Source organism: Phalaenopsis equestris, unplaced genomic scaffold, assembly GCF_001263595.1.
Source record: "Phalaenopsis equestris unplaced genomic scaffold, ASM126359v1 Scaffold000391, whole genome shotgun sequence".
Taxonomy (NCBI): domain Eukaryota; kingdom Viridiplantae; phylum Streptophyta; class Magnoliopsida; order Asparagales; family Orchidaceae; genus Phalaenopsis; species Phalaenopsis equestris.
In genome coordinates, this window is record NW_018164833.1 from 515784 (window position 1) to 528309 (window position 12526).

General features: G+C 37.9%; 1 protein-coding gene across 2 annotated transcripts in view; it reads right to left on the bottom strand.

Annotated features, from left to right (window-relative positions):
* Positions 1 to 12526, bottom strand: part of LOC110026648 (protein PHR1-LIKE 2-like) — a 20393-nt gene that overhangs the window by 2637 nt on the left and 5230 nt on the right. The window contains exons 2-5 of one of the 2 annotated variants that reach the window (XM_020727665.1): positions 2586 to 2662; positions 2386 to 2440; positions 1724 to 1775; positions 1475 to 1544 (exon numbers count right to left, since the gene is read on the bottom strand). In XM_020727665.1, coding sequence (XP_020583324.1) covers positions 1475 to 1544; positions 1724 to 1775; positions 2386 to 2440; positions 2586 to 2662 — 254 coding nt within the window. The remainder of the gene's footprint in view (positions 1 to 1474; positions 1545 to 1723; positions 1776 to 2385; positions 2441 to 2585; positions 2663 to 12526) is intronic. The other variant, XM_020727666.1, reaches the window with a different exon arrangement.

Sequence of the window (12526 nt, forward strand, 5' to 3'; positions counted from 1 at the left end):
TAAATTTTTAAAAAATACTACTCATCAAAGAAATATATATAATTGATTAGTAGTATTTCAAGCCAAAACGAGCCGAACAAGAACGAACAAATATTTGTTCGTGTTCATCTTGTTAACTTAGCGAACGAGCCAAACACGAGTTTCTTAACAAGTCGAACACGAATTGTTCGCGAACAACGAGCCGTTTTGACAGCCCTAATCTCAACACTTTTTTAAATTTTCAGAATAAAGCTTATGTTTTTGTGGGTACTACGTGAAACATACATCCCACATAATGTGAGGCCCGCCTCAAGCCTCTCTTTGCCTCAATTTTGAGGAGGCCTACACAAAAAGATCTAAGTTTTTTTTTTTTTAATAAAAATAAGTAAAATACCCTAAAAAACATATGTTATCCATATAATACATAACTGAAGATGTAATTAAAATTGTTACTTTCAATGTAGTCTGTGCTTTAAAATCAAATAAATATTCTGATTAATTAATATTATTAGACAAGATGAATATGATTAAAATTTAAAATGAGGAGAAATGAGAAAACAAATACAAGTAATGATGAGGAGAGAGAGGAAGCAAATCATTATGCTGACGATTCTAATAAGGGTTCACTAAATGATAAAATTGATAAAAACTTTTGAATTTAAAAATTCTAAACTTAGTGGCTTGTTATGTTATTGCTTTAATGGGTGACAGTAAGAGTGTGAGAGCGACTATTTGTATCAAACTTTTTTTGAATTATTATATTTTTAGGTCGGACTTTGATATTTGTAAAACTCGACTTATTTCAGGATTAAATGTTTGGATGCTAACATGTAAATTCTAATTTTAAACAATTTATTACTTTTATCATAGTAGAATATTAATATATTACATTTCAATCTATTAATGGGCTAGGATAATAATATGTTATTTCTTACTAAATATTTTGAGCTTAATACAATACATCTTGTTTAGCGCAATTTGTTGATTTTGAAACTTACGCATAAAAATGCTCAAAATTTATGCCACATCACACGGACAAAAAAAACATCTCAATACTAAATTGTACAATTTTAAACTTTTCTATTACCAACCTATCAAATGTTCTGATGGGATAAAAAATATTTGACGGTCCTTAAAAATTTCCTAGACCAGTCACCATCGATTGCCTTCTCTCTCTCTCTCTCTCTCTCTTAAGTATAAATAATTATTAAAAAGTTTTTTTTTTCCAAAACAAAGGTCAGTCCCTACACTGCTCTTTAGCTAAGCTTTTGAGGATTATTAAAAATGTTTTGAAGCCTAATGGGCCAATAAGTTTAGTTTTCATTTGTTAATTAAAAAGAAAGATGAGAAAAATCTCAAGGACCTATAAATAATCTATCCTGTATTATATTGCACTGATTAAAGCAATTAGGGAATATCATGTGAAAAAGGCATCATGAAACATAAAGGAAAATTGACAAAGAAAACTGAGAATATAAAACCAGCAGAGTTGTACCTCGACTTGCTCATGTAGTCTTTTTTGCACCTCCATCTGTGCTCTCAAAGCCTCTTTAACTTCCTGATTCCTACAATTACAATCCTTTAAAACATTAATCAACTCCAAAATTGGGCATGAACCATTAATGTTTTTTTTTTGTGTTGTGTGTGTTAAACACCCATGAAAATTTAATTGAATTAACAAAATGACTCGGCACTAATTCACAAACATCATAGTTCATGTAAGAAGAAGGAACTGTCATCTTACTCATTGATATCAGGAGTAGGCATTCTTGGAGACAAAGAACTGCTACCTGGAACTTCCAAAAGGCAGGAGCGGAAGTTAAAATACCAGATGAAATAGGAAGTAATAGTCTCAGTTATGTTCTAGTAGATGTAGCACGTAAGACTTAGAAACATTGTATTTCATGTAATTTTATTTGGTGCAATGCAAATACATAGTTTCTAGAATGGCACATTCAGCATTAAATTATTAGACTCAAATAGTGCTTCCTGGTTACATTACTTTCCTTGAATTCAAATGTATAACGGTATAATTTCAAGCAAAGCAGATATCAATAAAAAGAAATGAAAGTTCAATAAAATGATAAAACCACAGGAAGATGAGTGTGAGTTCCATATAAATAACACAGAGCAAATATAAATCAAGTAAATATCACTGGCCATGTCTTTTCTTAACAATTTTCCCAATTTAGAACCCCAATCAATTCTATGACACTAGTAATTTTTAAAATTGGAGCTTCATTAGAGTTTAAATGTCAAACAAAAAATCAAAATGGGTTATGTTCGTCCTGTCACAACAAATCAAACAAAAACTGCTCAAAGAAATGTGCGTAGGGGAGGAGTAAGCAAAAGTTGTAAAATAGCCAAAAGCTGCCAGAAAACTGGGACAGTTAATGTGTAAATTACCATCTTTAGGTTGCTCTGTCATTTCTTTGCCAGATTGCTTCCCCAATCTGTACTTCTGGGCACGAAATAAAACATAGAATAAGAAAATAATGGTACAGAAAACCAAAAAGCAGACATTTTTATATTCCAATTTTGACAAAGCCACTAGAGGCAAAGCAGGAAACTTAGAAGCGACTCACAGTAAAATGTTGCATAACTACCTGAAGATGGCTCTTAAGATGAAAAAGTGTAAGTCCCTTTACACCCATTGTTCGCATAATCGTCTTCGGAGTAGCTTCTGTAATAAAATTTTCAATTTATGAATGACATTCAGGAAGTGATTCAAGAAAGAAGGGGATTTTAAAATATTTGAATTAAAATGCTAGAATAAAATATGAGATCAAAGGACTTCCAAGGTAGGGAGCAATTTGGTTACATGAAGATTAAAATCTGTTTCAGCAATTTGGTTACATGAAGGTTAAAATTTGTTTCTAGAATTGTTTACTTTATGTTTGATTGAGTACATCATGAAAGAGCTAAAAAGGAATCACCATACAACATCACAGCATTATCAATAGTCTTACTCCAATTATTTGGGCTCATCTTTATTGTCCTTTATCTCCCTTCCTACTGGGAGTTACATAAACTTTTAACTCATTTTGCACAGCATACACTTAGGGCTATAATTATGTCCAAAATTTTAATTCACTCAACAATCACTTGACTTTTAATTGACTCAAAATTGAAATTGGTTTGTTTGACCCAAAGATGACTAGCTCAAATTAGTTTGTTTCTGCTTGAAATTAACTTGATATATAATACATGAACTTGTATGAGTGTTTCTTACTGCATAAATACACATAAAATACATGAATTTATGTATTTATGACATAGATATTGTATGTATTATATATCATACATACAAGCATATTTATGTTATGTATAACTTTAGCTCGTGGTATTGCCCTCATCTTACAAAGGAGGAGGTAAGAGGCTTCTATTAATATGGCTGTGGAAGCAAAATAGTTATACGGCATGCCATCATGTCCATCTTAAATAAGAATATATGAGAACTAACAACTGATTTACATCTGCCAAAAAACAAGAAGCGCTTGGAACCAGAAGACTCATTATTCCTAGTTACTAAAAAATTATGAGGCTTTACAATTTCATCCAACCAAATGGATCCACTTATGCAAAGATAAAGATAAGACTAAGGGGCTGTTTGTTTTGATGATGAAAAAAACAATGCAGTGTTAAAGTAATGTATTATATTTGAAATATTTTAGGATTATTTAGTTCAGTGTAAAATAAATGCTCGACTTCGAAATTTCTTGTTTAGTTTACAACAGCAACAACAAGCCTTTATCCCACCAAGTGAGATCCACTACATGAATCCAGTGTGTCCTATTGAGTGTCAAATCTTCATTTAATTCTAATGGATTAAGATCATTTTTAATACAACATGCCCAAGTCTTTTTAGTTCTACCTCTACCTTTCTTAACATAAATCAAATCTAAAGCATCTATACTCCTAATCAGATCATCAAATGGTCAACGTTTAATGTGACCAAACCATCCAAGACGACTCTATATAATCTAAAGAAAAATAAATTTAACGTAAAATAAACCTATAAAGTACGGCGGTGGAGACCGATAGAAGCTAATTGCCATTGAAGAGGAGGGGGGTGGGGTCGGGGGCGGGGGCGGGGCCAATGGACAACAGTGAAGGGGGCAGGCTGCGGTGCATGGCAGCCGTGGGCAGTTGCATCAACTTACACAAAAATAATTTATTTGAAATTTGCCCAAATCCAACCAATTTCACATAGATTAAATATGAACTAGAGTGAATTCCAAATACATTGGAATTCCACTGCATTTGTTTTTCTTCCAAACAAAGATTTAAATTTTAAAAACCCCAACAAAAAAAATAGAATGCACTTCTTTTACTGCCGACCAAAGAGCCCCTAAATGCATACTTCATAGGCATGTAAAAGAAAATATAGTTTATGTAGCAAATGATCAAAGCAATATAATCAAACACCAGAAGTCCTAACTGTTCAGTAGTGGCTTCCTACGTCATAGCCTGCAGCAGAAAGCCGATTCTTTACTAGCACAACTTTTATCAGATAGATCAAAGGAGTACAAGTAATGAGAACATTAACGCAAACAGGTCTACCTTAAATTACTAGGTTATGGAAAATTATAAGGAAAAAAATAACCTGGAAAAAAAAGAGCATGAAAGGCATGGTATGCACTCACATAGCACCATAAGAGATAATCTCTATACAGGCAAGTGCGCCAAATGTCAAAAATAGGTGAGAAAGCACAGTGTAAGGATTTCCACGAAGAGTAATAACACCAATTACAAGTTAAAATTGAAATGGAAACTGCAGAACAAGTTTCCCTTCTTTCAAGAAAATTCTCAAATTATTTCCAAAGAGTTCTGAACATTTTATGGCTCTCAGTTCTGTGAAGTACTTACAAAAATCTAACAAAATCAAGATTGTACTAAGCAGTATCAAGGAGTGCAGCAAAGCCATCAGAGGGAGCAACCTGGTGACTTGAAGAAACTAAAATCTGACTAAAAATTGTTCAATTACACATCTTATTCACTCAAATTCCTGTGGTTATATTGGCCATCCAAAGTGGATTGGATGGTTGGATTAGTTAAGTTATGTAGGTAATTGTGGAGGATCTTAATCTCAATTCAAGTTTCTAATTAGATAAGGCAAAGTTGGCTAGTAATTTTGGATGGCCAATTTCTCAAAATCACTAACCATCCCTTGGATGCTCTTGAGGCTCCTTATCAGGGATCAATAATTAACAATGCAGTAAAGAGACTTATAGACATGGTGATCCACCATCTGCTCGATAGTCTAGTTTTGCTCTGCTGATAGGTGCTCCTAGTCAAGGATTAAAGGTCGACAGCCAGTCTACATCAATTGAGCGGCATGTTCTTCATGCTGAAAAATGATGGAGCAACATGCTAATGGATGATAGATGTAATATTTTTTTAAGTAAAAAGAGAAAAACATTGAGATGTATGTAGATGATGTGCTAGTAAACAATAAAAGACTGAGCAACATATAAAAGATTTAAAAGAAACATTTGAAACACTTAAAAAAATTTAACACGAGGTTTAACCCACTCAAGTCACTTAAAAAAATTTAACATGAGGTTTAACCCACTAAAGTGCTCCATCAAGGAGTCAACAGACAAATTTTTGGGCTACCTCCTAACCCTGAAGGGGATAAAAGCCAATCCAAAGGTGTAAGAGTTGGTCGGCACGTCATTCCTTCGAAACACTAAAGAAGTATAAAAGTTAACCGACCGGATCACATGTCTAAGCCGGTTCGACTCGAAATTGAGCGATAAATGTGCAGCCTTTTTCAAAACTTTGAAACAAGTGAAGAGCTTTATTTGGTCAAAAGAATGCAAGCAAATGTTCAGAAAGTTGAAAAAAATCTTGGCATCACCACTGCTCCTCTAGAGGCCGAAGCACGAAAAACTTTCTCTATAATTAGGGGTTAAACCTGTAGCCATCAGCTCAATTTTAGTCTGAGAGAAGCTAGGGAAGTAGTTCCCGATTTACCACGTCTGGCTGGTCCTCCAAGGCGCTAAACTCAAGAACCATTTTATGAAAAATCTAACATACGCTTTTGTTATTTCTGCTTGCAAGCTTCGACCATATTCGAACACATCTGGTCAGAGTCATCGCTGACTATTCTCTCAAGTTTGTCCTCACCGACCAGAGCATTCCAATCAGCTCCTCAAATGAGTGGTGGAACTTAGTGAGTTTGATCTCTTACGTGCCCCGAACCGAAATCAAAGAGCAAGCCATAGTTGACTTACTAGCATTTTTTTTTGAACCAAGCGAGTCAGGCAAAGAAATAGCTATCGACAGTCAGACCTGGATATTGCATATTGACGGAGCATCTAGCCAAATCAGAGAGGGCTCGATCTCGCTCTAACTAGTAAGGCTTAAAGATCAAAAACATTGCCCGAGAACAACGAAGTAGCAGATCTCATATCCAAGTGCATCTGCTTGGAGGAAGGGATGCCTCAAAAGCTTGTCCGACAAACTATTGAACAAGCCGAAGCGATAAAGCTGGAGACCAAAGGGCTAACTATTTGGGTGGACCCATACATCCTATACCTTGAGATCAAGAAGATCTGGGTAGATGTTAACGAAACGCGATTAAGGCAACTTAGTATCTTTTAATCGAAAGAAAGCTTCTCCGAAAATCAGTCACAAGAGGGACCCATTTCGAAGGAAAGAATTTAGCTTATCGAGTATAACAACAAGGCTACTTCTGACCAACACTACTAAAAGACGTAGAGGAAGTCTCCAGAAAATGTGAATAATGTTAGAAGTATGCACCACTACAATATCAGACCAGATGTGTTTGAATATGGGCGAAGCAACATATAAAAGATCGTCGTTTGATATGGGTGAAGCAACATATTCAAACACATCTGGTCAGAAGTATGCACCACTTCGCTCAGTTTTTGTCAAATCAAACTTCAAGCACACTCCTTGGCTTTGACAGAAACTGCAACTCATCATCACTCCATGGTCTTTTGTGGTCTAGAGTCTCAACATCCTCCGACCATTTCCCCCATCACATAACCTGTGCAAATTCATTTTGGTTGAAATAGACTATGTTTCCAAGTAGATCAAAGCCAAGCCACTCGCTCAGATCGCTGCAAACGTCATTCAGAGTTTCATCTGCACGGATCTTATCTGTCATTGTGGGCAAACTTTGGTTTCATTACAGCCAACGAGATGTATTTTGTCAACCAAAGAGTGAAATATTTCTTCCAAAGCCAAGGAGTGTGCTTGAAGTTTGCATCCGTGCATCACCCTCGAACAAATGGGCAAGCCGAGGCAGCAAATAATATTTTGTTGAACTTGTTAAAAAAGAAGATTGAAGGAGCAAAAAGAAATTATGCAGAGGTTCTACCACCTATTCTTTGGACAGTTTGGATGAAATCTATGACAAGCCAGAATTCCCCATTTATGTTGTCACATGAGATGGAAACAATGTTACTGGTCGTATAAAATCATCACGTACGGAAAAAAGTGACCACCTCGGAGTTCAACGAGGCAGAATTAATTGACTGGCAAGACCAAATGACGCGGGAGTAATGCTTGCGCCCGATCTTGTTCAAGAGAAACGAGCTAATTCAGCCCATTTGGTAGAAGAGAATGAAGAGGCGGATTGCTCGATATTACAACAGACATGTCCGAGAAAAGACCTTCGCCATTGGGAACCTCATGTTGAAGAACGCCGACCCAACCGTGTGAAGACAAGTTGGGGGAAAACTCGATCAGACGTGGACCGGGCCATTCATCATTAAAAAAGGAGTCACCCCGGAAGCATACAATCTAAAGACCTACGCAGGGAAATGAGTCTCTTAGACCGGGAATGAAAATGACATAAGGAATTTTTTTCCTTCGAAAAATTTATATCTCGATAAGAAAAAAAGATAGCGTTATCGTTCCAAACCTTATATTTTGTTATTAATTACACAAAAAACTGATAAATAATATTTTGTTAGTTGTATCACAGGTTCAACTGATACTCGAGAAACTTGAGGAGTTCACAGAAGGGATATCAAAGCTTGACCGACACTTAGGGAACTTGGATTGATCCACCAACGGTGATTTCACCCAAGCGACAAAACTGACAGTGGCACAAGACTTTTGATCGATAAAGATTTTACAAAACTAAAAATGTCAAATAAACGTACGATCAGTAAAAACTATCAAAAATTGACTGACAACGATGATTAACGTCTGATCAGTAAAATGCACAACTGACCAACGCTCATCAATCATAAAGACCTGTCTCATAACTCAAAGCGGGTAAAGCTTTGGCAATGATTCCTGACTTATTAGCGATAAAAACAGTGGTGGGTAGCGTACGAATAACCCTAGCAACAAATCTAGATAGTTACCCCCACTAGGGCTACAACAACATCTGCTTAAAAGGCCTAGCACATGGTGTTGCCCATCCAAGACGACGATCCCTCAATGCCACTCAATTCCAATCAGCTCGGTGTCCTTTCAACTTCTTGGTGTTGCATGCCTGAAGGACCTACAACTAATAAAGAGTTCTTAGTGAGAATTAAAGAAGCTTTCCTCTTGATAAGAATTTGTTCGTGATTGGCGATCCTTTAAATAATAACAAAAGACTCGGATATAGAGTAAACCATGTCCACAAATTCAGAACTTTCCCCAACACGAACCACCATTCCAACCAGCTAGGTGTGCTTTTAGTTTCTTGGTATTGCACACGTGAAGGACCTATAATTGATAAAGAACTTTTAGTGGGGATCAAAGAAACTTTCCTCTCAATGAGAATTAACTTATTAGTGGCAATCCTTTAAATAGCAACAGAAGATTTAGATATAGAGTAAACCATGTCCACACCTTCAAGACTTTCCCCGGCATGGACAACCACAGGCACTTATTGACCCACCACCGCAGCACCTTCAGGGCGGGCAGGCATTAAATGGGCAGTCGCTTGGGATTTCTTCTTAGCGACTCGGGCGGCAGCCACTGCCTCCCTCTCAACCTCTTGGGCATCTGAGGCTATCCAATCTTCCTCAGTCATTCGCCTAAACTCCTTAAGGCAAACAGTACATAATCTCTCAGGCCGACCCAGAATGAGAATAGGGGCGTGAAGAGCTCCATCGACCACGAGATTACCGACCGACGGCAAAAGATGATGTAGTTCATAACGACGGCGATGGAATTAGGCAAGACCTAGACGGAAATGACTCCATAATGGTTGAAGATGGCACACACTCATGGTAGAGAGGCAATTTCAAACTGAAGTGAAATTGGTCCTTGTAGAAGACGAGTTCATTGTCGTATTGAGTGAACGCTCGGTCGCACTGACTGACAACCCGAAGCCTGATAGAGGAATCATAGATGTACGCATCCTACACTCGATCCACCTCCCCTTGGCTCAACGTTGACCTTTACAACACGACAATCGACTCAAAAGCTTTCGAAGAGTATTTCAAAGCCACCAAAACAAACACATAAGACAAAAAACCGAGGAAGCAAAGATAAGTGAAGGGAAAAAAGCCATAAAATAATAGTGTCGATCTAACCACTAAACCTTATATATAAGGTAACAGAAAAGGAACCGACACACAAGAATAAAAATAGAATCGTACAGTAATTTCAAAAATGTGTTGACATAAATATCACATCAACGTAGGATTCCAGAAGAAAAAGTAAATTATATTCTGAAAAAAGACATTACAAATTACCGTCATAAATTAACCTGAGAGAAAATATTTTATCAGGTGATTATTTGTTGTTTCGACTAGGACAAATCCCTTTTGAAGCAGCCTCCTATACAAAACTTCTTCCCCAAACTTAAACTCGTTCACCCGATTCTTCTCGATTTGAGCCCTTTGTATGAGGGAATTCTCCTGGACTTCTGACAATTCTAGACTAAGGGCGGTCATCTCCTCCTCCATCCTCTCCATTTTTTCCACACAAGCTAGTAGCTCTCGTGTCTCCTCTTGTTGAATCCTAGCCGACCGAGCAAAGGAGTTCTTGATCTCGTGCAGGCAACAGGGACGTCTGGGAGATCATTAGTTGGTTGACTATGGGAAATGTAAGGACTGCCCAGGCGGTCAACCCCTTTGTCCTCGCTCGAAATTCGATTGCTCTCAAACAATGCCTGGACAACAGCAACCGGTGTTGCGGTCAGATTCTCACCAACATTCACCGGTGATGAGCCATCACCCAAGTCCAACAGGCTAGCCACATCAAAAGACAATGTAAAGGCAAGGAAAACAAGAAAAAGAATCAAAACTTAACAAGTAAGGTTGAGACTCTCATACCAAGAATTCAATCCCACTCAGACGAGGAAACCATCACTACGCCCTCACCGGGTGGCGACAGAGCATCAATAAGCTCGTGTCCCGGGCAGCAGCAGAGCACCAGCAGCTTCTGGTGTGGTTTGTTCAGTCGATAGGTCTTGAGCCGCAACAAAAGGTTGAACCAACAGATCGATGCTTGGGCCTCCCAATCTGCCTTCGTCATCTACCCGAATTTTCCTTCACTGAGGATCGAGGAATGAATCAGACGACCCCACTTGATCCACTAGCGCATCTAGTTTCCTATTTTTGGAAACGACTTTCTTCTTCTTTTCACCTTCAAGGCAGTACCGCCCATTTGATCTTTCGTGGATGAGGCAAAAAACACTTTCTTGCTAGAAGGATTGAGGAAGATTTAGCATGTTCTCCATGATAGCGCTTGGAAGCCAAACGATTCAGACGAGAAGGGAACACAAAGGAAATATGGAATGTCACAGAGTCTTGTCACGCCTTATTTATAAGAACGAAGAGCGCGAAATTACAAGGAGTTCTCTTACTGAAGCATTGATTATGAATTTGTTATCTACTTTTCGTATTAAACATTTTATTCTTATCGCAGAATCGCTTTCAAGAAGAGAATCAGGAAACTAAAATATATACATCAAAAATATATCATCATTAATCCTGAGGAGATCTAACTGTCCAGAAGAAGAGAATAAATAAAGGAGGGCCCACCGACAGAAGATTAAGAAGCCCCTTTATCCAATCGAATGCAGTTGTTTGAGGCAGAGCAAGAAAGGCTAGTCAACCAAGTCACAAAAATGACAGAATCTGAGTTGTTCAATCAAGAAACGTTTAGGCAAGAAAAAAAACAATGATATTCAAGCCAACGACTACAAGAAAACCAACCAAATACATCAACATACATTCCTGTAGATCTGACCAAAGGAAAGGTCCAATTCTGCAATATCACCAACCATCCCTCGGATGCCCACGAGACTCTTTATTAGGAATCAAGAATTAACAATGCAGTAAAAAATCTTTTAGATATCCCTTGGGCTCTCCTGGTTGAGGAGCGACTACCTTGTGAGTCATGATTATTCACCCTCTGTTCGATAATCTAGCATTGCTCTGCTGACAGGAGCTCCTCGTCAAAATTTAAGGGTCGACAGACAGATCAGGTCAACCGATTGACAAAGTTTAACAAATTGAATTAGTTCTACTGACCTGAAGCCAATCAAGCCCAGCCAAAAGGCAATGGCGACTCAGCCTAGCCGACCGACAACACCGACTCAGTCTAGCTGACCAGACCAATCTTACCGAGTCAAAGCCAAACAAGCTAATCTGACTGAGTTAGACGACAATAGAGTGGTAGGCTACTACTTATAAAATACATAGAATACCTTGTGCATCCCCCGTTAAAGCAGGAGCAAAAATGTAAAATCATCGTATTATACTCTCGTATATAAATAGGGAGATCATTTTATAAATAGGGCGCGACACATTATTGTTCATTATTGTTCAATCATTTATGTCTCTCTCTCCTTTCTTACACTCTATTGATTGGGGTGTGATTCGCAGTCAAATCAATATTCAAAATTTGGGAGACTATTCTTTCATAATCATCCTGAAAAAATCTTAACAATTCATGAGTAGCTCTAAGGGAAATAATGAACAAGCACGATAAAATTAATAGACTATTGCAAGTGACACGTTGTTGGCATCAATTTTTGGATGTCATAAGTATAGGGTGTCTACCTGTGATCGGCGAAAATTTGTTATCGCGCGTCATGCACGAATTTGACTCAAATTGACTCGATCATCGGTGAAGTTGTCTAGATGACCCCAAATGATGAAATGAACCCCGCCACTATGTCTAGAACATCGATTTCACTTACGGGGGATGTCCACGTCACTACGGCTTCGCGGGCGGGGTGAAAGTGCACAAATTATCGTTTTGGGCACGATCGTCGAAAAAGTGGCCCAAACGACCCCGAATGACGAAATGGACTGCGCCAACGCGTCCGAACGTCGATTTTGGGCAAGGATGTTCACTTCGCCGCGAGGACGTATACGAACGCGGGCGGGGTGAAAGTGCACAAATTATCGTTTTGGGCACGATCGTCGAAAAAGTGGCCCAAACGACCCCGAATGACGAAACGGACTGCGCCAACGTGTCCGAACGTCGATTTTGGGCTAGGGAGGACACCTATTTTGTCGCATCGTCGTGCGCGGGTAAAATGTGTTTTAATTAATATATATATATATATATATATTTATATGTATATATATATTTATATATATGTGTTAGGTTA